The sequence below is a fragment of the Myotis lucifugus genome, unplaced genomic scaffold, assembly GCF_000147115.1.
Source record: "Myotis lucifugus unplaced genomic scaffold, Myoluc2.0 scaffold_205, whole genome shotgun sequence".
NCBI lineage: Eukaryota > Metazoa > Chordata > Mammalia > Chiroptera > Vespertilionidae > Myotis > Myotis lucifugus.
In genome coordinates, this window is record NW_005871253.1 from 958993 (window position 1) to 986298 (window position 27306).

Consider the following 27306-nt stretch of genomic DNA (forward strand, 5'->3'; position numbering starts at 1 on the left):
AGGCCATGCACATCTTTGGGGACCACTGTTCTGCCTACCAAGTCCTTCATGCAGGCGATTGGAGAATTTAATTCCCCTCGAAACCTGACAGGCCCAAAGGAAAGGCCTCCTGGTAATGTCCCTGAAGGTCACCCAATAAAGTGCCAGGTTTGTGCTTGATCACCCCACAAAGTACCCAGTCAGTTGTTGAGTTTTGCTACCTACCAAGAACCGTTGCATTTAGGAAGCTAGAAAAGTGCTGCAGTGATAATGGGTGTAAACCATGACAAAGAAGACAACAAAAAGACCTGCACCTGGAGCAGGAGCTATAAACAAGAAAGCAGGTGGTTCAGCAGGCAGGTGAGCAAGGCGATGTCAGAGGAGGAGGAGAGAAGAAATGAAGCCTTAGATGATCCCAAACGCTTGGTTGTTTTGGAAAATATTGACAAACATGTGGCAAATCGGACAAAGCCTGTGAAAAACATTAGGAAACCAAGAGGATCAAATCAAAGTACATAGAGGAGAGCACAGTCATATTACATTCCTCACTCAGTAACAGTGATACCTACATATTATAATGTAAATACTAACTGCTTTAACCACGAATTATGCTATAATTATGGGGGGGGGTAGGATAAAGGGAAGCAGGTAGTGTAAGAGGGTTACATCTACCCATCACACTAATATCAAAAAGGGAACTTCAAAAACTGACACATTGAGAAATAACAGCGTGAGCACATATTCAGAAATATAGAGGTAAACACCAAAAGAAATGATAAACTTGGGAATGCTAGCCAAGGGGAGAGGCACTTGGGGGGACAGGGGACTCCTGATTATGTCTTTACTATAAGTATTATTTTAATTTTTACTATATGCATGTATTACTTTGACTTAAAAGACCTACGAGAAGGATCTCAGAAGGAATCCTTTCCCACTAACTGAGTTGTCATGCCTTCTTAGATCCCCTACAACAGTGATGGCGAACCTATGACACGTGTGTCAGAGGTGACACGCAAACTCATTTTTTTGGTTGATTTTTCTTTGTTAAATGGCATTTAAATATATAAAATAAATATCAAAAATATAAGTCTTTGTTTTACTATGGTTGCATATATCAAAACATTTCTATATGTGACACGGCACCAGAGTTAAGTTAGGGTTTTTCAAAATGCTGACACGCCGAGCTCAAAAGGTTCGCCATCACTGCCCTAAAATGAGACCAGAAGGACTCAGAGCTAAGATTCCAGGTGCCCATGGGCAATCGGACCTCCCAGGCTCCACCTTACCATCAAACCGCCTGAATAGTCCCAAGATCCACAAATTCTTGTAGCACAAAATCACAATGAAAACACTTCCTTTTTTGAGGACAGAGGTGTTTTGTGTATGGAATTAACATGTATAGAGTATGACCATGCTCTAACCTCTACCCAGGGATGCAGTTAAAATGTGCCTCCTGTATCAAAGGCCAACTGAAACCCTTTGTTTTTCTGACCTTCGTGTGAAAACCTGTCTCAGTCCTTTTATACATTTTTAATGTTTTTTTAATGTCTTATTAAGAACATCTCCTTGACACGAGGCCTGGCTTGGGATGTGTTTCAGATGGGAGGGTCATGTCCTGAAGATGCTGAGAGTTACTCCTTCCGTCGTGTGAGCGTGGCATCCTCACAGCCTGGGGACACCACCCACTTCCGCCCTGTCTACAAGGGAGCCCCTTCCGCCTTCTGTATCCAGCTGTTTTGCATTGATGAGAAGTATGAAGCAAGGCAAGTACTGAGCCACAGGTTGTCTGTTATGGTAAGGTGCTCTTAGCGTGTTGGTGGGCTGACATTTGAATCTTGCAGAGCCAATGGTTTCCAAACCTGGCCACACCTAATCCTAATCTCCTGGTAAACTCTTTCAAAAGCACAGATTCCTTGGCCCCATTCCCAGAGATTCCAGTCCATAAAATGTGGGTAAGGCCCTCAGCGCTAGGTTGCCCGACGTCTGGCTCGCCTGTGTAGCAGTTGGGGATCTGGAAAATGATCATTTATGTAACCTTGTGCTGCTCCCCATCCTCTAAAGTTTTTATTTGGGGGAAACTTGGGATTTAGGTTTCTGCTTGACTGGAGTTTTTTTTGGTTGCAAGCAACAGAAACTTCAACTCAAACTATAGCTTTAAAAATATGGAATAATGGCCTCACATGATGAAGGGTAAGTGCAGTGGCAGGACTGAGTCTCAGTGGGCCTTGATTCAGGACTTAGATCACCCCATCAAGGGCCAAGCTTCTCTCCCCCACCTCCTGGCTCTGGTTCCCTGCTGCTGGCCCCATTCTCAGAGCAGTGGTTCCATCGGGGGCTAAAAAAGTGGACGGTGGGCTAGGGCTCTGCACCAAAAGCTCGTGAGCAGGAGTCTGGTCTGGGCCTAGCTCTCCAGCTAAAGCCCCTTTGGCCCCATCGGGCTGTGTGCTCATTCCTGAGCTGATGGTGTGGATGGGCTGAGCAGCTGAGTCCCTTGCCTCAAGCTCTCTCCGGAATCTGGGGCTGGAGCCTCACCCAGTGGTAGTCTGAGAGGGGGGCTAGTGGGACGCGGAACAACAATCTAGGGCAGCTGTGGGAAGGAGGAGTCATGGTGCCACACAGGCGACTCAGTCACCCACTCCCTGCCCCTCCAGAGCACCCGCATGTCCTGTGCCTGCTGCCCCCTGTAGTCGGGATGTGGGCTCCTGCCCTCGATGCCTAGATTCCACATCTGTAGGGTGCCCACCTACTGCACCGTTTGGTCCACAGAACCATCTCGAAGAGGAACAGACTGGTCCATTCTGATAGGAAGGTTCTGGAATATCTTTTAGGTGACCAAGAGCACTGCTGGGCATTTCCTTTTGAAAGATTGTATTTTAACACATTCCCAGTCTCCTAGCCTCACTTAGAACTATCTTTTACTTACACTTTTTTCCTCTTAAGTTTTCAGTTTCTTTGGTCATCTGGAAGGTTGAAAAGGGAAATCCTTTTATTTTAATTATACTGTAGCATCTAAAAAGCCCATAAACCCTCCTAGATTTGTTGCATATGTTTATTTCCCCCTGTGCATTCATATACGGTTGTGCTTGGAATGTGATTTTTGAATTTTCAAATAGAAATCTGATGACCCCATGATGGTTTGCCTGTGGATATATGTCACCCGCAGCTGGTCAGAAAATCTCTTGCATGTAAAAGAGGAAAAGATCAGAGTAGCTTATCATATGCCCACATCTCCCCCCAGCTCTTCTGCAAAGGCAGGAAGGGATCACGTCCAAGAATGACTCGCTTGCTTTTTGAATGTACAGAGATGATTAATTGCTATACTATACCTTCAGTTCTAGAAAAGTACATTATTACTGACGTATGAAGCTTACAGCTTCTGTAACTACTTAATGTTCAGCTAGACACAGATTCTCACTGGTGGTTGGCTAATCGTGGCCTGAGGGGGAGGGAGCCTCCGTCTCTTTAAATGTACACCGAGGCTGCATTTGCTTGCAGGCCAGTGACCACGCTGCTGTTTTGTTTGCAGGTCATTGGACTTTATGGAATTTGTTTTCAGCCTCTTTCCTGTAAGTACATGCTGAATGTTGAGTACCATAATTGGCTTTGTAAGCTAGAAAAGTGAAATGCCATATTCTTGTCCAAACATTTAAAATGCTCTGAATGTAGAGGTTTCAGCTGCTTCTGTGTTCTGATAATAAGGTTAACTGAGATAACATGAACTCTTAAAAATAGAAAAGATTGTCATTTTTTGATAATTTTTCTGACATGCCGTTTTAATAATTTTCCTTCCAGTGCACAATTTCTTTTAGAGATAGCATGGCCAGTGTTTTGTTTTTTTAAATAATCAAATCATTAATAGAATGCTGGTACGTACATGCAAATGTCAGAAATTACACCGAAGTGATTAGACTATTGTATTACTTTATAGCTTACATTAGCTCAAGGAATTCTGAGACCATTATATTGCTTTTCTGCGGCTAGGAAAGTGCGTACTTGTGGCTCATTTCCGGCTTGGTCCTGCCTGACTAGGTGCCTGGCGTGTAGGAGGGGCTCCCCCAGGCACACATCCAAGTGCAAACAAGATGCTGCACCTCAGGGTGTCCGGCCTCTTTCTCCGTTTTTGTTTCATTGTTGTCAGGGATGGAGGTTCTAACCAACGTTTTATCACTTTATTGGAGAAAGAAAGTGGGGAAGGTGATAACTGAGGGACACATGGGTTTTTATAAAGACTTTTTCCATTCTGGCTTGTAAGGTAAGAAAAGTTAACAACTGTACTTCTTCAGTTGGCCAATTACAAGCAGAGTATCTACTGCTTCATTTTTTCCTTGGTATTCTTTATAGTGAAGCAAAAAACAAATACAGTTGGATTATGTTGCCTGAAAGCTTTGTGATCATGGATTGTATATCCTCATTTTGTTAATATAATGAAGCCTTGCAATAATGTTCTCCATCGTATTTTTTAAATTAATTTTAAGGCATTTCAAAGCTTATAAAGCAATGTAGATTATCCTAAAATGAATTTACAAAGTTGGTTTGCTTCAGAGATGCCCCAAAATATTTTTTTCTTTGTTTTTATTGAGTTTTAAAGAGAGAGAAAGCGAGAGGGAGAGATAGAAACATTCGTGGTGAAGAGTATCATCAATTGATCGGCTGCCTCCTGCACAACTTCTACTGGGGATCCAGCCCACAACCTGGGCATGTGCCCTAACTGGGAATCAAACTAGTGACCTCTTGGTTCATGAGTCAGTGCTCAACCATTGAGCCACACCAGCCAGGTGCCCCAAAGTAATTTCACTAAACTTAATTCATTCCTATTTTGAAGTCCATGTAAAGGCAGATGTTTTCCTATCACAAAAACAATGGTGGATTAAAAAAGGTAAAAGAAATATTTACTTTTTGTTTTTTTTAATCCTCTACCTGAGGATATGTTTGTATTGAGAGAGAGAGAGAGAGAGAGAGAGAGAGAGAGAGAGAAAGTGAGAGAAACATCAGTTGGTTGCCTCCCTTATGCACCCTGACCAGGGATCAAACCTGAAACCTAGGTATGTGCCCTGACTGGGAATCGAACCCTCAGCCTTTGGGTGCATGGGATGACACTCCAATCAGCCCAGCCACCTGGCCAGGGCAAGGCATGTTTACTTTTTCATTCTCTCTTATTTCAGGAGTTGGGGAGACAGAAATAAGATACCTTCATTACTTCCTTCTGAGTCCTTCAGATCCAAGTCACAGCAACTCATTAGCGTCCCCTCCTCTTGGAGGAAGCCCACCGAGACTTGGCACCCAATGCTTATTTGCAGTTCCTCGCATTTAACAACTTGACTCTAATGTCCCCAAAAGGAGCTGTGTTATTTTGCTAGAAAAAAAGGAAGATTAGGTCAAACAATGGTTCGTTCACTCCTTTGGGTTGCACAAATGTCCCCAGGGTTTTGGATTAACATAAGTAATACCTTCACAGAGTTCAGGAGGAGGCAAGATCCCAAAGGGACAAATTAGCTCTGGGAAGAGCAGGCTATTCCTACAGGCAGCTGGCCGAGGGTTAAATGGATATGCAGGGCACCGGGGTCGGTGGTCGGGACAGCAAATTCGAGCTGCATAAATGTTCCAGCAGACACATTAAAAAATATAAAAAGATACAGGTGAACTCAGCTTTAACAATGTATTTTATTTAACTCCATATGTTCAAAATCTAATCATTTCAACATGTAATCAGTATGAAAAGTTATGAATGAGATACTTTACACTCTTTTTCTCCATTTTTGAAATTCAATGTATATTTTACACTTATAGCCCATTCAATACAAGTAGTAATTTTTCATCAGAAACACTTGATCTGCATTTAGATTTTATAAAATTTACAGTTAAATAAGTAGATTCGTATTACCAAGTTGTTGCAAACATACATAAAACGTTTTCAATAACTGAATTCAGTATCAGTTTTTATTTTTATTTTTTTAAATATATTTTATTGATTTTTTACAGAGAGGAAGGGAGAGAGATAGAGATTTAGAAACATCGATGAGACAGAAACATCGATGAGCTGCCTCCTGCACACCTCCTACTGGGGATGTGCCCGCAACCAAGGTAAGTGCCCTTGACCGGAATCGAACCTGGGACCCTTCAGTCCGCAGGCCGATGCTCTATCCACTGAGCCAAACCGGTTACGGCCAGTATCAGTTTTTAAATTAAAATTCAATTCAATTAAAAATTCAGTTCCCGGGTCTCAGTAGCCACATTTAAAATGCTCAGTGATCAGATGTGGCTACTGGCTACCATGTTGGACTGTGCAGATCTAGAAGGTGAGTGGCAGCTGTCAGGATATGTGGACCCTTCTGTGTCGACTAACTAAGCCCACTGCCCAGGTTAAACATGTCCTTAGATCTGTTCACCCAAAGGGGATCATGTCATGATAACATACACAGACATCTCTTCATGTATAATCACAAGATTTCAGAAGAGAAATGTCCTCTCACAGAGCAGAGGACCAGGCTGGTACAATACCACCTAGTAAGCCCCGGGCCTTTGCTGTGACACCACACTCCCTTTCACTCCTGGCAGCAAATGAGTCTGAAAGGGCAAATGTCCTAACAATCTACTTCCACAAAGGAGCCAGGCCGAATGGGTTCCAGTGTTCATAGTATTCATTCATCCAGGGTTCAGTCAGGCGCTGGCGGTTGCTTATCCCGCTGAGTTTTATATGATTACTTTCCAAATTATAGGAAAGTTTAATTTGCATACCCTCTCCTTCACACATTTTACTCCTGTTTTCTTTAGTGTTTACAGCAGGAATTTTGTTCAGTGTGGTGATAAATGATTTCTGATCGTCTTTCCTTGTGTCCTGCTCCCAACATGTTAGGACAAGAACTTCTGCCTCATCTCTCTGCCACATCTCACCCCTGAGTTTGTCCTCATCCAGAACTTTGTGAAGGTAGTCCCCTTCAACAACTGCACCCTGGAGCAGGATCTCTACGTCTTCCACCGGGCGGGATTGCTCAAGTAAGGGCATGAACCTTTGGCCAAAAGAATATCCATTAAGTTAAAAAAAGAGAATGGAATAAGGAGCTCCCTACCATTTCAATTTAATGATTTATTTTTAAAATTGTCTGATTGGCAGCAGAGGGCTTGATTAAGTGATTTTTAACTACTACATTTCGGGACAGTCATATCAAGAAGTTACAAAAGTGATGCCATGTTGGTAGATTCTATGGGTAGAACAATGTAACACAAGAAAGTTCCACCATAGGCCACAACAATGTAACACAAGAAATTTCCACCATAGGCCACAATATAGTAAGAATTTAGAGAGAGAGTGTGTGTGTTAGTAAAGGTACGTCTAGACATAGGTATATGACAATATTTTTGTCAAAACAGTGGGAAAAGGAATGTTAATTCTATAAATGGTGGTACAAAGTAAAGATTAAAATGTTCTTCATAGTCTACAGGAAAATAGATTCCCAGGTGATTGAAGAATTAAATGTAAATATTAAAATCATACAAAATTAGATAATAAATCAGGTGCTAGGTTCTGTGCCAAATTCTGAGAATACAACAGTGAACAACGTACAGACATGTCCCTGATCCTTTCAAAGCCCATAAACACTCGCATAAAGGTAAACCTGCAGCTGTGATGGATGTACCAGCAATGGGTACGTGGTTCTGTATGTATGTATCGTTGGGAGGTTCGGCCCAGTCAGGGGAAGCTTTCCTGAGGAAGAAGGTTGAGTGCTAGATAAGGAGTGTGAGTGAAGATGGATCTTTATCATGTTACACGATGGGAAAGTTCTTTTTAGAGCATGGAAGAAAAAAATTAAGATTTTTTTTTAGTATATAATGTTTTTGAACCGCCCTAATTTAATTAAAATGCAACTAACTAATAGAAGGATATTTTAAACGAATATGCCATACACAGTGTTGGTATATTTAATATATAAAGAGCTTTAATAAATCAATAAGAAGACAATTTAATACCTGAATAGGAAAACTAACAACAACAAAGACCAGACTATTTGCATATGAAGAAAAACAAAAAGTAAAATCAATAGGTGTTTTAAAATCTTTGAACTTATCTGTAATTAGGGAGAAGAAACCAAAGCAAAAATGAGATCATTTTGGTCAATTGCTAAGAAATAAAATTTAGAAACATTTAATTCTTAATGAGACAAATATAGCACTAATCAGAATGTAAATTAACATGAAATTTCAAAGGGCAGTTTGGCCAGAATGCTAAAGTGGTTCATATCCTTTTACTCCTTAATTCCACTCCCAGAAATATGTCCTACAAAACTTGTAGCTGAGATGTAAACAAAAATTTATGTATGAAGGTGAAAGAATATTGGAAATACTCTTATACTCTTATCCAATAGTAAGAGAGTGCTTAAATGCATTGTGGTACCTACATGAAGCAATCTAAAACTATGTGATTCATTTAAAGAATATTTAATGGTTAAAATGCTCATAATGTAATATTAGCCAATGAAACATACCAATATGTAGAACAGCATTTAAATACGACCTAAATTTTCAAAGAAAGAGAAAACATGTAAATTAAATGGACGAAAAGAAGAATTGCAGATATAATGGACGCTGTGGTGCTCACCCAGGCCCATCTCGTGTGGAGGGTGCCATGAGCTCACCCTAATAGACCCCAGTATGCAGATCTCTGTGTGAGGCTGCCACCCAGGGAACCTGCCCTGTAACACGAGAGATGGTCAGTGGTTGCCTCTGGGTGCTATTAAGAGCCTCATACATGATTTTTAATGTTCTTCTTTATGTTGCCTAAATTTTGGAATTTTTCCACACCAAACTTGAATATTGGCTAGGATTCTTCCACTGATAAGTGGTAGAAACCCATCAAATTGGACTCTGTAACTAGAGAATTTATTGGTGCCCAGAGCAAAGTAAGATCGAGGGCAATGCTGATTAATCAGAAAACTGACCCTGTTTGATTTGTCTCTTCCGTCTTGATCCTTTCTCAGACTGGTGCTTCCTCAGCGGTTGCAGGATGGGGGAGGTGGCTTTAGACCTTTAATCACACCAAGTCCAACAGGAAAAGAGTGGTGGTATGCCTCCTTCTAGGAGCCCTAGTACAAAAGCCTATTTGCATCTCATTGGCTCAGATTGGGTCCTGTGCTGACCTTGAACTCATCACTGGACCAGAGGCTGCTGGTTGGCATCAGCTAGGTCTGTTCCCAAAGCTGGGAGGTTGGGTGGGGAGGAGTGTACTGCCCAACACAAGTCTGGGGACATTCCTGGAGAAATGGGCAATTGAGCCACTCCCCACAGCTCTCTGCTATTAACAAGTGCTCCACTTGCTTTGTATGCACATTAAGGATTGAAAAGCACTGGAGGTGAATATGTCATTTTTATGAATATGGATATATCCTTTAGTAGATTGGGAGCCCTAGCCAGTTTTCTCAGTGATTAGAGCATCGGCCCGCAGACTGAAGGGTCACGGGTTTGATTCCAGTCAAGGGCATGTTACCTCGGTTGCAGGCTCCATCCAGGGCGCGCGTGGGAGGCAACCAATCAGTGTGTCTCACTCACATCAATGTTTCTCTCTGTCTCTCCCGACCCTTCCACTTTCTCTAAAATTAATGGAAAAAATATCCTCCCATGAGGATTAATAAAAAACAAAAAAATACACCAAACGGAATTGTGATTCTATCTCCCCTCCAAATACAGATTTTCTGTAACCATGTGAGCCACACCCACTTTAAGCCTTTTGTTATCTGTTGAGGTGCTAAGGCCCTTCCTTCTGTATTGCATAAATAGACCCTTGGGCTAGATTTTATAAGAATGCACATATGAACTATGGCAGTCGTACCGATTTTTACCTACTTATACCAAGTAATGCTTTAATTTCTCTAATCTCTCTCTAGTTTTTGTCTTTTCATACACACCCTCCCTTTAACCTGTGGTTTTCTAAAGCCATTTTTATAAATTTCTAAAACTTAGATTAATAGTGGGAATGCTTTCAGTTGGAAATAAAAGAAAATCCAATTCACAATGGCTTCAAACCACAGGGCATGTATTGACTCAAATAACTTGGAGATAAGCAGGGCTTTAGGGTTTGAATCTTTAGGGTCTTGGACTCTTTCCTTTTTCCACTCGGCTCTCCCTGGTGTCAGTATAGCCTGGTGTTGGCTTCCATCATCTTGGCAAGAGATTACTGCCTCCGGGCTGCCGTCCGTAAACCACAGCAGAGAGGGAGAGCTGGCCGAAGGCGCAGGCTTCCTTTCCCAGAGGGCCCGGCACACACCCATACAGACTATTGACTTTGCAGAGTGTGCCAGCCCCAGCAGACAGAAATCCTCACTCTCATGGGCCTGCATTCTAGTTAGAGGAGAAAGCCATAAGTAAAGGGGAGAGATAAAATATAATAGCGTGTAAGCGATGTAGGGGAATGTAAAGAGTACAGCAGGTGGGGGGAGAAGAGATGCTGGGACGCAGGGGTGCGAGGGGAAGTCCCCTCGGGGGAAGAGCTGAGGGAGGAAGCCACATGGGCACAGCCAGGGCACAGGACATCCGCATCTGCTTTTTTTATACCATGGTTTTCAAGTACATTGTTTTCTTCCATTTTTCGCTTCACTTCTCTTGACATTTGGGATGAATTGTCCTTGGTCTTAAGTTTGCTTACTTTAAATTTCATGACCTCGTGCTCTGGTCTCCCTCCCACTCTTGTGTTCCTTCCCTGGGGAAATTATATTTGTGTTTGTCACCTGGCCTCTGGCCGTTCTGGTGAGGCCGGGACTCGTCATTCATCCAACTGTTAGCTGCCTCTCCCTCTTCTGTCAACAAAGGCCGCCAGCGCTCCGTCTCATTTCACTTACCACTGCTGGTCTTTGAGGAAAGAACAAATTCTTATACTTGTTCATTTTAAATTTGTACAAGCTGAAGACTTTTTCGTTGTTTGTTTGTTTGTTTGAATCTTCACCTGAGGATATTTTCCCCATTGCTTTTCAAAGTGTGGAGGGAGGGAGGGAGAGAGAAAGAGAAATAGAGAAAGAGGGAGAGAGAGAAATATCGATGTGAGAGAGACATATCAACTGGTTGCCTCCTGCATATGCCCCGACCTAGGGCAGGGAGCAAACCCCAGCTCTTGACCGGGAATCTAATCTGCTACCCCTCGGTGTGCAGGCCGATGCTCTAACCATTTAGCCACCGGCCAGGGCCTAACTGTTTTCACATGTTTTATTTTATATCATGATTTCTAGGATGTTTTCAAACTTAATATGAGCTTCGGATGTGGTATAAATTATTATTCTTCCTTTTTGCCCTGCTTGCCCATCTGAACCTTCACGCTGGCTTTTCCTTCTTGTTTATTCATGAATGGAGAGCGCTCTGTCCACCTGCCTGCCCTTCCAAACCAGGCTTTTCAGGAATTTGCCATTTTTAATTTTGGGGAATATGTTTCAAACATTTTTATCCAACTAAAATGTGTTGTGCTAGAAATTATTTTCTATGAATAAATATTTACCGCGACGGTAGATCATACCACCCATGTTCAATTTTGCTTGGTAAATAAAAATGCCCTTGGGCAGCTCGCTTCTAAACGGTTTCTCCCCTCGGTGTGTGCGTTGTGTTTGCTTTTCCGAGGGTGAGTCACCGATGCCCCGTGTCACTTTTCCTAGCAGGTCACCATTATACCATTTCAGGCCTGTGTCATTATTGAGACTGTTTTCGTGGTATCAGTCCTTCTGGTGCTTTTAATCAGCCTCCTCGAATAGAGCCTGACAGAACACTTCATGTTATCGTTACTGTTTTGTTTTGTTGTTTGGTTTAAACTGTGACTGTTGATTTGTGTTACGATCTGTTACACAGATCACTCCTTCGGAATTTGGAAAGACTCAAATTACTGTTTCTTCTTTCCATAATGTTGTTTTGATTCACTGGCATCAAAAAATTGCCCTATCGCCCTGGCCAGTGTGGCACAGTGGTCGAGCATCAGCCCACACACCAAAAGGTCACGGGTTTGATTCCCAATCAAGGGCACGTACCTGAGTTGCATGTGTGTTTCCTGGCCCCGGTCAAGGCGAGTGTGGAAGGCAACTAATAGATGTGTCTCTCTCACATCGATGTTTCTCTCTCTCCTCTCTCTTTCCTGCTCCCTCCCTTCCACTTTCTCAAAAAAATCAGTGGGAAAAATATCCTCAAGTGAGGATTAACAAAACAACTACAACAAAATTGCCTTATATTCTGCAAGGCTGACTATACATATACTTCTAGGTGTCTAAAACAATTCATTCATTCCATTTGGGGTTTAAAATGCACTGTTAAGTTTTTTTTTTCTACTTTTACATAAAATTTTCTGTTTTGTTATGTGTGAAGTCTCAGTAAATACTATAAATTCTGCCCTTTGAGGCAGAGTCCATCAAAAATGGTAGAGACAACACAAAACCATATATATATATATATATATAAATCTTTATTGTTCAGATTATTACATTTGTTCCTCTTTTTACCCCCCATAACTCCCCTCCACCCAGTTCCCACCCCACTCTCCTCCCTCACTCCCCACCCACTGTCCTCATCCATAGGTGCACGACTCCTGTCCAGTCTCTTCCCGCATCCCCCTCACCCCTTTCCCCCCCAAGAATAGTCAGTCCACCCCCTTTCTATGCCCCTGACTCTATTATAATCACCAGTTCATTCTGTTCATCAGATTATTTATTCACTTGATTTTTAGATTCACTTGTTGATAGATGTGTATTTGTTGTTCATAATTTGTATCTTTACCTTTTTCTTCTTCTTCCTCTTCTTAAAGGATACCTTTCAGCATTTCATATAATACTGGTTTGGTGGTGATGAACTCCTTTAGCTTTTTCTTATCTGTGAAGCTCTTTATCTGACCTTCAATTCTGAATGATAGCTTTGCTGGATAAAGTAATCTTGGTTGTAGGTTCTTGGTATTCATCACTTTGAATATTTCTTGCCACTCCCTTCTGGCCTGCAAAGTTTCTGTTGAGAAATCAGCTGACAGTCGTATGGGTATTCCCTTGTAGGTAACTGAGTTTCTTTCCCTTGCTGCTTTTAAGATTCTCTCTTTGTCTTTTGCTCTTGGCATTTTAATTATGATGTGTCTTGGTGCGGTCCTCTTTGGATTCCTTTTGTTTGGGGTTCTCTGAGCTTCCTGGACTTGCAAGTCTATTTCTTTCACCAGGTGGGGGAAGTTTTCTGTCATTATTTCTTCAAGTAGGTTTTCAATATCTTGCTCTCTCTCTTCTTCTGGTACCCCTATAATTTGGATGTTGGTATGCTTGAAGCTGTCCCAGAGGCTCCTTGTACTATCTTCGTATTTTTGGATTCTTTTGTCATTCTGCTTTTCCGGTTGGGTGTTCTTTGCTTCTTCGTATTTCAAATCTTTGACTTGATTCTTGCAATCCTCTAGTCTGCTGTTGGGAGTCTGTATAATATTCTTTATTTCAGTCAGTGTATACTCAATTTCTAGTTGGTCCTTTATCACAACCTTGAGGGTCTCATTAGATTTCTTGTAGGTCTCATTAAGTTTATCAGCAGTTTCTAGAAAATTCTTGAAAAACCTTAAAACTGTGGTTTTGAACTCTATATCCAGTAGTTTGCTTTCCTCCATTTCTGTCATTTGTGTCCTTTTTCTTTGTCTCTGCATTTTTTATGCTTCCCTGTGATGATAAAGTGGTTTTCTGTGCTAAGTGTCCTCTAGGACCCAGTGGTTCAGCCTCCCCAATTACCTGAGGAGGACACTCTTGGTGCACCCCCCTGTGGTCTTTGTGCACAGTCTTGTTGTAGTTAAGCCTTGATTGTTGTAGGTATCAGTGGGAGGAATTGACCTCCAGGCCAATTGGCTGTGAGAATCAGCTGTGTCTGCAGTGGGAGAACTTCTGTGCTGGAGACACGCCTCTGGGGCAAGACTTGCTTCAATGGGGCTTTGGTGCTCACTGAGTCTGCCCCCTGAGCGTGTCCCCCATGGTTCCACGGAGCTGCAAACTGGATGATCCCACTCTAATCTCTGGGTACACTGGCTCCGGGATCTCTAGGGAGGTGCTAATCTAGCCTCTGCCTTAGGCTATCCAGCAAAACCCTCCCTTCAGGGCTTGGGCGGGGAGGGTCCCACGGGATCAACAGGGCGGGGCTAGCAGTTATGGCTGCTCTCAGAAGCCCCGCTTCTCAGTGTCTCGGCAATCACCGCAAGCCCCTCCGAGAGAAAGCGGCCCCCGAGTTCCAACCGATGCCAGACAGTCCCGCTTCTCCCGTATGAGTCTGGGTCCCCAGAGACTCGCCCGGAACTGGAGCTCAGAGCCTGAGACTCCCTCCCAATTGAAAACAACAACCGCGCCCTCAGCCGCCAGCCCGCTCCGTGTGCGCCTCTGTACCTTAGCATTTCACCTCCGCACTGCGCCTCCTCTGAGTCTCGGTATGCCTTTCTCTTTCCCTCTAGCTGTAGAATTTCCACTCAGCCAGCCTTCCTGTGGTTCTGGATGATGTCCGTTCCATCTTTTAGTTGTATTTTTGAAGTGGTTGTTCGAGGCAGCAATCTCTGGTGTTTACCTATGCCGCCATCTTGGTTTCTCTATATATATGGTTTTAACATTGTTTTTTTGTGGGAGTTTTTTAAAGGTATTTTTTATTGATGTTTTACAGAGAGGAAGGGAGAGGGATAGAGAGTTAGAAACATGGATGAGAGAGAAACATTAATCAACTGCCTCCTGCACACTCCCTACTGGGGATGTGCCCACAACCAAGGTACATGCCCTTGACCGGAATCAAACCTGGGACCCTTGAGTCCACAGGCTGACGCTCTATCCACTGAGCCAAACCGGTTAGGGTGAGACAAACTCTTGTGAAGTGGGTGAATTTTCAAGACCCAGCAAGCAAGGGCTTCATCATTTCTCCCTCTCATGCTCTCTAAAAATCAATGGAAAAAATACCGTTGGGTGAGAATTAACAAAACAATACAAAAAAAAAAAAACCAATTAAGACTCATGAAGCCAGCCCAGGTTCAATGTAATTTATTAATATCTTAACACACTTAAAAAATTTGAAGAAGAATTTGGCTTTGTGTATGAATTACATATGAAATAAAGCATGGTGCTGAACATTTTTAATTCTATGAATTTAAAGGGTAACTTTGTGTGGTCTCTGGTTAATGACATTATAAGTTATTTTCACCTTATTCTTTGCACTTTTTTGTTGACATTATAAGTTATTTTCACCTTATTCTTTGCACTTTTTTGTTCATGTGTTTTTCAGGTTTCTTACAGTGAAAGAGTTACTTTTATAATTAATCAAACCCCAATGTCATATAAAGATAATTTACTGCTGTCGTCTTACATAAATATGTTATAATTCTGTGTCCATTTGGGGGAGAATACATGTTTGGTACTTTAACCTAAAAAAAATGTATTTCTCTTTACCTAGGACGATTAAGATAAGACTAGCCAATTTATTGGATTCTCCTGGTGTTGAAAATCTCGTCAGTAGCCTCAAACTCAGTAGACACATATTGGACGATTTAAAGCAATACTTTGAGGCTCACAGAGACCCTGTAAGTACCTGCTATTACCAGGTTGGCTTCCTTTTCGTCATGGTATGGGACCATTGTGATCCATGGAGGGTCAACCTGAAATTTCCTTGGGCCTCCATGGGAGAATTGTGTGGTGGGGAGCAACGTGGTATTAGCAGATGGCAGCAAGAAGAGAAAGAGAAGGAAACTGAGGCTTAAGGAAGTGAGGCTGTTCTCCTCACTGGTGGCCCCCAGGACTGTGGTGGTACATGCATGAACCTATACAGGGGATACAATTGGGTAGAACTTAACACACACACACACAGTTGCATCAGTGTGTGTTCCCTGCTTGTTGTATTATACTAGTATTTTGCAAAATGTTCCCAGTAGGGCATACTGGGCAAAGTGTAAAAGGAATCTCTCTGTATTTTTCTTAAACAACTGCTTGTGAGTCTACATCTATCTCAATAGACATGTCAGTTAAAAAAAAACACCACTCCCCCAAAAAACACCCAGAGAAAGTCAGTTTCACTTGAAACAGTAAAAACCATCAACTTTATTAAGTCCTAATCCTTGCGTACATGTATTTTTGGTGTTCTGTTTGGGAAATGGGAAGTGCTCACACAGCTCTTCAGCTGCAGACTGAAGTTTGTTGGCTGTTTCAAGGGAAAGGCAGTTCTGCAATAGCCTGAGTTGCATGCTGGCCTGGCCGGCATTTTCACAGAACACCATTTGTACTTGAAGGAACAATTAGCAGACACAATACGGTTATTCAGTCTCAGGTAGTTGGCAAACATTTTCTTTTAAAAAAGGTGAGCTTGCCCTAACCAGTTTGGCTCAGCGGATAGAGCTTCGGCCTGCGGACTCAAGGGTCCCAGGTTCGGTTCGGTCAAGGGCATGTACCTTGGTTGCGGGCACATCCCCAGTAGGGGGCGTGCAAGAGGCAGCTGATCGATGTTTCTCTCTCATCGATGTTTCTAACTCTCTATCCCTCTCCTCTCTTCTCTGTAAAAAGTCAATAAAATATATTTTTAAAAAAATCATGGTTTAAAAAAAAATAATAAAAATAAAAAATAAAAAAGGTGAGCTTGTCACTCCAAGAAAACAACTGACAACACTTGTTCCCTGTGTTAAAATTCAAGCTTTCAAGAAAAAATTTGAATTTTGAAAAATCAGTATCTGCCATTGTGACTTTGACAGCTTCCCAATACTTAACAGACTTTTTCTGATAAGCCTGGTGGAGATGATACCAAATGTGATGTTTTGATATTTTGGAATGAAATAGGTCAACATGTGGAAAATCTGAATGAGTTTGGTGTGAACCAGTATTTTCTAGATAAACAGTACATGATGCTACAAAATCATGAGTCGATATAAAAGAATCATTCAAAGTGTAAAGTGGACCAGTGAGTGTTAAGGTAGTAGTACACACAAAGTTCATTGATACGGTTTCAGATTCCACATTTAAAGATTTTACTCTTTAAAACACTACGACTTGTTGAGTTCGGGTGGAGCATCAAAAAAGAATATCCATAATTATCTGCAAAGATTATTTAAATACTTCTCTCTTTCCCAACTATGTATCTTTGTGAAGATAGTTATTTTTTTTCATGTATTTCAACCAAAATAACATGTTGTAACATATTGAATGCGGAAGCAGATATGAGATTCCAACTGTCTTCCTTTCAGCCAGACGTCAGAGAGTTGCAAAAATATGAAACAATGCTACTTCTTGTTCTATAAATATTTTTGTCAAATTTAAAAAATTGTTTCGATTAATAGGTTAAACAAAAATTCAAAATGGTCTCAGTTTTAATTACTCATACAGAAAACAGTGACATATGCATATAAACCAAAGCTCTCTGGGGTCCTCAGGGCATAGGGGTCCTGAGGTCACAATATTCGAGAACCGCTGATGTAGAGCTAAAGAAAGATTCTGAGTCAAGGGAATGCCATTTGAATCGTAGAGTCATTCTTTTCTAGCGGGAGAGCTTGGCAAGTTACTCAGCCTCTCAAACCTCTTTTCTCCTAAATGAGGTAGATGTACTACCTCATTTTGATAATGCCTATAGGGTTGAGTGAAGATGAAATGAACACAGGGCGGCCATGTAACTTGCTACATGGCCCAAAGGTAAGTGGTGATAGATTGTGGTTCTGACCATTGTGTGATCATGGTTCAAACCTACTATTGACTGCCTTCAGAAACATTGATGGCCATATTTTCAAGGGTCTTAAAAATATGTTCATCTTTTCAGGATGGAACACTGCTGCGGGCATTTGTAGCTGATGTGGCAAAACAAGTAGTTGGCATTGCAGTGATCAGAGACGAAATGGTAAATTGCGGAATGGGTATTAATTTCCTTGATTGTGCCTCTTTATTTCATGAGGTAGCACACAATACCTCTTTTGAAGTTTCATTTTTACTTATTTAATATGAATGCCTCTTGTTCCTTGCATCCCACTGGACAGCCTCTTAAATTTTCATTTTTTCAGGTCAAAAGTGTTTAAAATATTACAAAGAGTACATGAACACGTTCACATTCTAAAAATTCACGTAATCTTCCACCACCAGCAAAAAAGAATCCCACTGCTCTTCCTGAAGGATTACTACTATTGAGAGTTAGGCATTTGTCTCTCCCAACATTTTTCCTCACACTTGTTTACATGCTGTGTGTGTGCGTGAGTGTGCGCACGTGCGAGCATGTGTTTTGTCAAGTGGACATCTGAATTTATGTTTTCCAAGTGTACAATTACTCCAAAGTACTTACTCCTTGGTAGTCCATTCTTGCCCTACTGATTTAAAATGCTGCCTTTACATTATTATGTTTCCATGTGCCTGCATCTATTTTTACTCTCTATTCTGTTCCATGGATTTATTTGTTGGTATCTATTGCATTATTCTGTGCTTTGCTCTCTAGTGGGGGAGTCTTCTCTCATTTGTCTTTTCTCCTAAATTTTAATGGTTTTACTTTGATATTTTCTCTTCCAGATAAACCTTGTAATACTTACTATGAATTTATTTATATTTATGTAGATTTTATAGAACAATTTAGGAAGAATTGACAAATAAAATATTGAGGTGCTTCTTGTAGGAACAGAACTTTCTCTATTTTTGTTGTGGTGGTGGTTGAATTCTTTTGGGTTCTTTGGAAAACTTTTTAATATATATTTTTTATTGATTTCAGAGTGAAAGGGAGAGAGAGAGAGAAAGAAACATCAATGATGAGAGAGAATCACTGATCGGCTGCCTCCTTCACTCCCCTGACTGGGGATCGAGGCCGCAACCCAGGCATGTGCCCTTGACTGGAATCAAATCTGGGACCCTTCAGTCCGCAGGCTGTTGCTCTAGCAGCCACTGAGCCAGACTACCTAGGGCCTTCAGAAAACTTTTGTGGCTTTGTTCATACAGGCTGTGTGTGTTGGATACTCTGTTTACCCCTGCAGGTTCACTCCCTGCCTTTCTCTAGCTTGTTCTGTCCCAGGAAGCCTAACCTGATGGGCAGCATTATGGGTGCTTTGTCCTTTGGCTCCAGTTAGGTTTGACCAATGGTGAACCCTGAGGAGAGGAAGGGAGGAAAGTGAGATTGGGCTGCCTCGGGCTGGTCTCTCTGCTGAACTCCCTCATCTTTTCAAGGCAGCCTCTTCTCCATGACTCTTACGGGATTCCGGCAACCAGTACCTCTCATGAGAGTGGTAATAGCTTGCAGTTGCTGCTACATCATCGCTACTGGTTTCTCTGTATCCTGCCCCCTCCTTGTAAATGGTCCCTTTGTTAAACTCCAGTTATGCTCATTTGAACATACCATCTGTTTCCTGCTGGGACCCTCTCCAACACAATCCTGGACATTTATGATTTATTTCTACATGTTTTTTATTTTTTATTTTTCTGGGTATTATGGATAGACACACTGTTTTCAATGTACTTTCAAAATGTTTATTTTGATATGTGGGAAAACTACTAATTTTGTATTCTTGTATTCAACCAGCTTTTTGAAGGCTCTTATTAGCTCTGAGAGCTTTTCCACTGATTCTTTTCTGACCCATCATAACTTCTACCATCATTCTACTGGTCAGAGCAGTCCCAGGACAGGCTCAGATTCCAGGGATGGAGAAATGGACTCCAACTCGTGATGTGACAACTTCTCTCTGTAGATAGCGTGAGGGACGGGGGATACCGTCATGGCCAACTTTGAAACGCAGCATCCGCCACGCCTTCTTTTAAAAATGTTTGCACCTTATTTCCCCCCCAGTTTTATTGTATGTTTAGAATAGCATTGCATAGTAGTGTTTATAATGGGTACTTTTGTGGTGTTTCTTATTTTAATGGGAATGATTCTGCATTTCCCCCCATTTAGTGAAATATTCGCTATAGTTACTGGGAGATGTTGTTAATCAAGGCAAGGCAGCTCTCTCCCATTTCTAGCTTACTGAAAGTTTTTATTGTGAGTGAGTGTTGAATTTTATCAAATGTGTTTTTGGCATTTATGGAGATGTTTATATGGCTTTATTCCTTTAATGTATTCAAACTCTCCTTATCCTTAGATTCATTTCTCTTTTGATTCAATATGTCTTTGAGTAATTCCTTTAGAGAGGGTGGTAGGTAGTGTCTCTGAGTACATACATATACAAGAAGCTTTTATTTTGTCCTCACCCTTGAGTATTTATTCGCTTGTGTATAGAATTCTTTTTGTTGTTGTTAATCCTCACCCGAGGATATTTTTTTCCATTGAATTATAGAGAGCCTTGGAGGGAGGGGAGGAGGGGGAGAGAGAGAGAAACATCAATGTGAGAGAGACACATTGATTGTTTGCCTCCCGCACAAGCCCCAAGCAGGGTTGGGGATTGAACCTGAAAACATGGTATGTGCCCTTGACCGGGAATCCAGCCTGTGACCCTTGGTGTGTGGGCCGACACTCTAACCACTGAGAAACACTAGCCAGGATGTGTATAGAATTCTTACACAAATTATTTCTCATCAGAATGTTGATGTTTTTACTCTCATTGTCTTTCAGTGTCCAAGGTCACTGATATAAATAAATGTGTATGTGTTTGTTTTCTCTCTCTCTTTGGTGTGTTTTCTTCTATTTTTTTTTTATACCTGAATTTGTGAAATTTTACCAAGAAGTGTCTTATGCCTTTTTTGAACTTGGGAACATCTTTCTTCTATGATTTTATTAACTGTTTCTTCCCTTTCATTTTCTCTATTTTCCTCTTCTTGGATTCCTTTTTAGATGGATATTGGATTTTTTTAATTGATCCTTTACTATCTTTTAACTTTCTTCTCATATTTGTTAATCTCTTGTACATTTGTCTAGATTTCTTTGTCTTCTAGATCCCTAATTCAGTCTTCAGTCATGTCTATTCTATTATCCAGGCCCCCTATTGGAATTTAAATTTCAGGGTTCATATATTTAACTTCCAAGTCTCTTGTTTCTTTTTTGTAGCCGCTTGTTTGTTATGTTACATTCAAGATCCTTTGTGGTATCTCTGAGGACACAGAGTAGCTTTTTTTTTTTTAATTCTCTTCTGTTCCCTAAATAACCTCTGTTTTCTCTGGAGTGTAAGTTGTATGTTTCCCTATTCTGGTCTTTTGCATTTGTCAGTTTTCCTCCAAAGTCTGTTCATGTCATGAATGACAGGTCAGATTACCAGTATGGCTGTCTGGCATGGGTATGCTTGACAGTTGTCTCCATTGCCTCTCTCCAGTCACTGGAGGCCTGCCCACCCCCTGTCTCACTGGGAGGGGCATCAGTCGTCTGGCTTCCTCTTGTGGTGTTTGGTGGTGGTACTGGCGGCGGCAGGCAAGGACCAAGGTAGGAAGGGTTCACCTAGTGGTAGAGAGCTTCGATATGTTTCCTTCTAAGGTGAAACTGCCTTACTCTTTTGTCTCTTCATCATTCCCCCTCATTATTTTAGAAATAATTTTTTGTTTAAGTGTAAGGGATTTGGGATGGGGAAGAAAATTAGATGCACATGGCCCATCTGCTGTTTTGAGCTAATAACCTCTATTGGTTCTTTGTTTTTGGGTTTTACCGATTTCTCAGCCTGCACTTATTACTCATTTTAATTTTATAATGAGGGATGCCTCCTTGATAATTAAGTAAAACATGTTAAGTGTAAAGGCAGGTATAGGGTCAATGCAGACAGAAAGGTCAGACATTGCCAGAATTGCCCTTGGATACTACACTGGGCTGTATACTACAAAACCCGTGTCGAGCGTGTGCGAGTGTGTCTGTCTGTGTGCGTGTTTGTGTGTGTGCATGTGTGTGTGTGTGTGCTTGTGCATGAGAGTATATGCGTGTGTGTGTATGTCTCTGTGTGTATGTGCATGTGTGTATGCGTGTGCGTGAGTCATGCATGTGTGTGTGTGCGTGTGCTGGAAAGACAGAACCTTGAGGAGCTTAGACACAATCCTCACAGTTTTCAGGATTTCTAGTGTCAGCTGCAATCACAGCATAAATAGGTCTGCATTTCATCTCCTCTTAAAGAATTTTTAAATCTTCTTCTTTAAAAAGAAAATTTTTTTATTGATTTCAGAGAGGAAGGGAGAGGGAGAAGGAGACAGAAACATTAATGATGAGAGGGAATCATTGCTCGGCTACCGCCTGCACGCCCCACCTGAGAATCAAACCTGCAACCTGGGCATGTGCCCTGACTGAGAATTGAACTGTGACCTCCTGGTTCATAGGTCAATGCTCAATCACTGAGCCATGCCATCCGGGCCAACTCCTCTTCTTGAAAGTGTGCCTTTAGGACATTTTTACTGTGAAAAGTAAGACGAAATATAAGTAGGTGCTTTTCAGTCTGGATGCGGTTTGATTTTTCCTGCATATCAAGTGTGTGCCCTGCTGTCATGAGAGAGTCACGTGCCCTGGTTTTTGCCTGGCCCCAAAGAAGTAGGAGCTGTGTGTGCGGTATTTCCTTTCACAAGTGAACACTCACCGGTCCTTTAAATGACCTTCCATAGTGTAAAAAGGTATACAGGCCCTGGCCGGCGGCTTAGGTGGTTGGAGTGTCGTCCTGTGCACTAAAACTTAGCAGATTTGATTCCTGGTCAAAGCACATACCCAGGTTGCAGGTTTGATCCCTGGTCAAGGCGAGTGCAGGAGACAATCGATCAATGTTTCTCTCTTACATCGATGTTTCTCTTTTTCTCTCCCTTCCTCTATCTCTAAAAATCAATTTAAAAATTAAAAAAATACATTATACAGTCATGTGCCACATAACAACATCCATGACAGACCGCATATAGGACAGTGGTTCCATAAGGGTATAATAGAGCTGACAAATTCCTATCACCGTCAGGGCCGTCCCTAATGTCATAGCCCAATGCAGTGCTCACTCACGTTTTTGTGGCAATGCTGGTGTAAACAAATCCACCAGTCATATAAAAGTGTAGCACATGCAGTTACATGCAGGACGTAACACTTGGTAATGGTGATAAATAACTATGTTGCTGGGTTACATATGTGCTATACTTTTCATTGTTACTTTAAAATGTATTCCTTCTACTTATAACAAAAAAAAGCCTGGCCCCAGCGGGTTTGGCTCAGTGGATAGAGCGTTTGGCCTGCAGACTGTTGTTTCCTGCCAGGGCCACATACCTCCGTTGCAGACTGGATATCCTGGTCCGGACGCATGCGGAAGGCAGTCATTCGATGTATCTCTCTCACATCGACTTTCTCTCTCTCTCTACCTCTCCCCCGCCCTTCTGCCCTCTCTCTAAAAATCAGTGGGAAAATATCCTCTGGGGAGGATTAACAAAAATAAAAGTCTGCTGTAAAACAGTATGCCATCTTAGACATCTCGGGTTTTCTGAGTCTCTTGATGCCATCATTTTCTCTTGTGCTTGATTTAATCTTGTGCTGTTTTGTACAGTGACATGCAATACAGGTTCATGGCCTAGGAGCAACAGGCTATACCATACAGCCTATGTAGGTAGAGGTGTATCATCTACATTTTGTGTACCTGCACTTTATGATGTTCGCATGACAAGACCACCTAGCGACGCATTTCTCGGAGTGTATCCCAGTTGTTAAGCGGCGTGTGACTGTATCACAGAGAGATAAAAAGTTTAAGGAATGCCGATGGATGAGGTCCAGCCTCACAGTTTTATCGTAGGCCCACCCAGCCACATGTGCCAATCAAAGTGTGTGACTTGTGGGGTGGCTCGTTTCCACATTAACATGTGACGGGAACAGTAACGAGTCCAGCGGATGCTGGTGGGGGGTTGTCCTGCTCCTGACATCTGCACATGCGTGGTCGGTCGTGCTGACCAGCTCATGCCCCCTTTGCCCATCCGCGGTGAAGAGCTGCCGTCCCGCCACCTGGTCACTAGCAGGGACGCAGTGCTCTCTGTGAGGAACAAATATACAGCTAGGCAGCCTCAGAGACAAGCCATCAGGACAATGGCTTTCGTGAGACAGAATTTTTAATTCTTAAAAATTAGCAAGGAGGATGAAGTAGTAAATCAGAGGAGAAAAACATATCTCTTACTATGGTACCTAAACGACTTTTTAAAATGTATTTATCACCAAACGCATGCCGTCTGTTTAACACATGCTCACCTGTCCTGCCCTCGCCCTGTCGCAGGATATAGAGTACATCCGGTCTCATTACAACATCGAAGACTTCATCTACTTCAGCCACCACCAGCGCCAGGAGCACGCGCACCTGTTCCACTTCGCCATCAACCCCATCTTCCGGCACTACACCAAGTTCTTCCTGAAGGAGATCTTCCGCCTGGGACACAAGTCCTGTCTCTACTACCCCATCTACCCGGCTTCCCGGGAGGGCAAGGTGAGAGGCGCGGTCACTCGCGTTTCCCGTGGGTCAGCGCTCACAGTGCCCTTGGTGCTGCGTGCCGTCTTCTGTTCCGGCCTCGCTCGGTGGACTTGGGTTATAGCGAGGCTCTGAATTCCAGTGGCCAGACTGAGTTTGGCCCTTCCACCACAGTGAAGGTTCAGGGTTTGAATTTCTGGAACAATCACAGCCAATATAACTAGTCGAACAATTTCTTGGCTTTTCCACGTTGACAAAACAGACACTGAAAACGATGCAGCAGTGCTCCAAGGGCATGAAAACCAAACCATTCCTTATGATGCACTAGGGAAAAGCCAGAATGATCCCATCGTGTTCTTCAGGCAAAGAGCATTTGAGTGACAAACCCATAGAAAGAGTCAGCTCAATCCTGTGAGACTGATGTACGGTCACAGCATTCAAATAAGCACTATAATCACCGCATAAAAGGAATGGGTAGAAGGTGGAGATGCGTGGTGCTGACTTAACCTGTCCCTAGCAAGTACCCTTAGAACTCGGCACCCTACTTGTTACACTTACATAGCTGATGCTTTTCTAATGAACACATACCCTGCTGTGTAGACAGTATGTCCGTGTGCATGCACAGAGAGCAAGCTCTTCGTCTTGCGCTCATTTATCCTGCTTTAGCCTTCTTCATGGCACTTTTCGCTAGCTAACATGTTTATCTTTTTCCATGAAGGCAGAGATATTCCTCTGTCTGTTCAAAGTGCCTAGTTGAGTCTCCCATACAGGGTGGGCAAGAGTCGGTTTACAGTTGTTCCTATGGAAGATCATACAATAAAAATAATACAAGAATAAACTCTGTATTTCACGTACTCACAACTATAAACCTACTTTTGTCCCACCCTGTGTATGTGTGCGCGCGCACACACACACGTACGTACACACTCACTACAGTGTCCTGGTTGCTCCTCAGGGAAGGGCCTCTTCAAGCTGGATTTCCCAGGTGGTGTTTCCTGCATGCTGTTCCTCCATCACTGGCAGCCCTGGTCCTCAGCTTGAGAGGTGATGAGATTCCACCTCCAGACTAGGTAGAAACTGTCCCAGGTCCCATTCATGACCGAAAACTTTCTCACGCTCTGCCTAGAAGCTCTGATGTTATCGTATTTCTACAAGTGAGCTAAGCATTTTTTAAATGGTCTTATACATTAAACTTAAAAACAACACTCTAAAGTGTATGAGTACAGTCACATAACAAAAGCCTTTTAGAGAAGTACAAAGGGAATGGGAAAGAAAGAAGAAAAAATGTGGAAAAGAGTTTTATTGGGATACAGAACATGTTTTATTGGGATAAGAACATGTTTTAGTAATTTGTTCTGTTTTGTTTGTTTGTTTTTGTCACAATGCAGCACTGCATCAGTGTGAATGCCCTAGATTTGAGCTTAATGAGATGGGAAGGTAACAGTTTTGCTGGAAGATCCTGGTCCTGCACAATTTCTTTTTAGTTTGCTGTCAGCCAGTTGCCAATTTGGTGACCTTCGGGTTGTGATATTAAACTCTTAGTTTTTACTCATCACGTTGCATGCCGGTGCCAAGCTGGTAGAAAGTTCTTTTGCATCCATAATACAAACAGCATCTTGGACATTCAATTGAATGCTCCTGTATTTACATAGATTCGGAATATGCTATGCACTGTTTCATATGGGGCGCAGAAACAGTTGGGAACAGATTTCCTCAGTCTGCACTTCCGGGCGACTCACACATATACATTTAAACAAGTGTAGGAAGTAGTACCAAACAATTCAGGTCAGGATTTTCAGATTCTGCTGTAAATGAGTCCCCAGGCGACAGAAGTGAGAATGAGCTCTGGGCTCATGTTATGAAGATGGTTTCCTCCACCCCGTCCTGCCCGGACATGGACTGAGAGATCTCCCTGGACATGGACAGAGCTCTGGCTGGGAGCTCCTGAGTCTGTGTTCAGTGGGTAAAGTCAGGCTGTGAGATACTATGGAGAAGGATTTTAGAAATCCTGCTAGAAGCTCTTAGAAACGCCTGGAGGGCATTTTAGAATAGCAAGTAAGCCACAGGTAAACCTGCTTATTTATTAAACTACACCTACAATTTAGTTTTATTATCTCTATTTTCCAGCTGAAGTACAATCAATATATCTTTTAAAATGTTGGTTTCAAAAGGACTTGTATGCATGCATTTTAGCATAACCGATGGACACAGACACTGGGGCGGTAGGGGCTTGCCCGGGTGGGAATGGCTGGGGGGAGGGAGGTGTCAATCAGGGAAAAGGGAGACATATGTAAAACTTCAGACAATTAAAAAAATGTGGGGCCCTAACCGGTTTGGCTCAGTGGATAGAGTGTCGGCCTGCAGACTCAAGGGTCCCAGGTTTGATTCTGGTCAAGGGCATGTACCTTGGTTGCAGGCACATCCCCAGTAGGGGGTGTGCAGGAGGCAGCTTGGATCGATGTTTCTAACTCTCTATCCCTCTCCCTTCCTCTCTGTGAAAAAATCAATAAAATATATTTTAAAAAATGTGGGTTTCACAGTTTAAACTCTTGAGGTTTAAATGCTTGAAGCGCTGAATTAATTTCACCCAAATCCCTAAGAATTCATAGATGTGAAAGGAAGAAAGATCACCATGTTCAGTTTTCTCTGCCAAGTTTTAAAAATTGAGTAAAGTTTATATTTAAAGCATTCTCCTGAAACACGCTTTATCATAGTTCATTTCAGTAACCATACATTTGAGTCATACTTTAGTATTAATTTAAATCAAAATAACACACTCCAATTCCCCCACCTACCCCGCACTCCCCAGTTTCATCATTTTATTTCAAAATACAGGTTTTATCCCCAGAGGCCCAGGGAAGGGGCTGTGCTCTCACAAACAGGAGGATTTTCACATCTGCGTCCGGTTGCCCTCAGATGACATTTTTCTCTCTGCGCCTCCTTACAGCAGCTCGCGCCACACACGCAAAGGTTAACAGGACGCAGATAACACAGCTTAATGGGGTCAAATGAAGCTGATTCATGTTCGCTGTGGAGAAGAATATCCTCCTGGGGAAAATACTTGTACTGAA

The 27306-nt window shown here is 42.2% G+C and overlaps 1 protein-coding gene across 1 annotated transcript in view; it reads left to right on the top strand.

The window, feature by feature from the left end:
* Positions 1–27306, top strand: part of CFAP61 (cilia and flagella associated protein 61) — a 231046-nt gene that overhangs the window by 67897 nt on the left and 135843 nt on the right. The window contains 6 exon segments of the mRNA XM_023761280.1: positions 1579–1742; positions 3506–3545; positions 6833–6972; positions 15370–15496; positions 17710–17787; positions 24047–24253. Coding sequence (XP_023617048.1) covers positions 1579–1742; positions 3506–3545; positions 6833–6972; positions 15370–15496; positions 17710–17787; positions 24047–24253 — 756 coding nt within the window.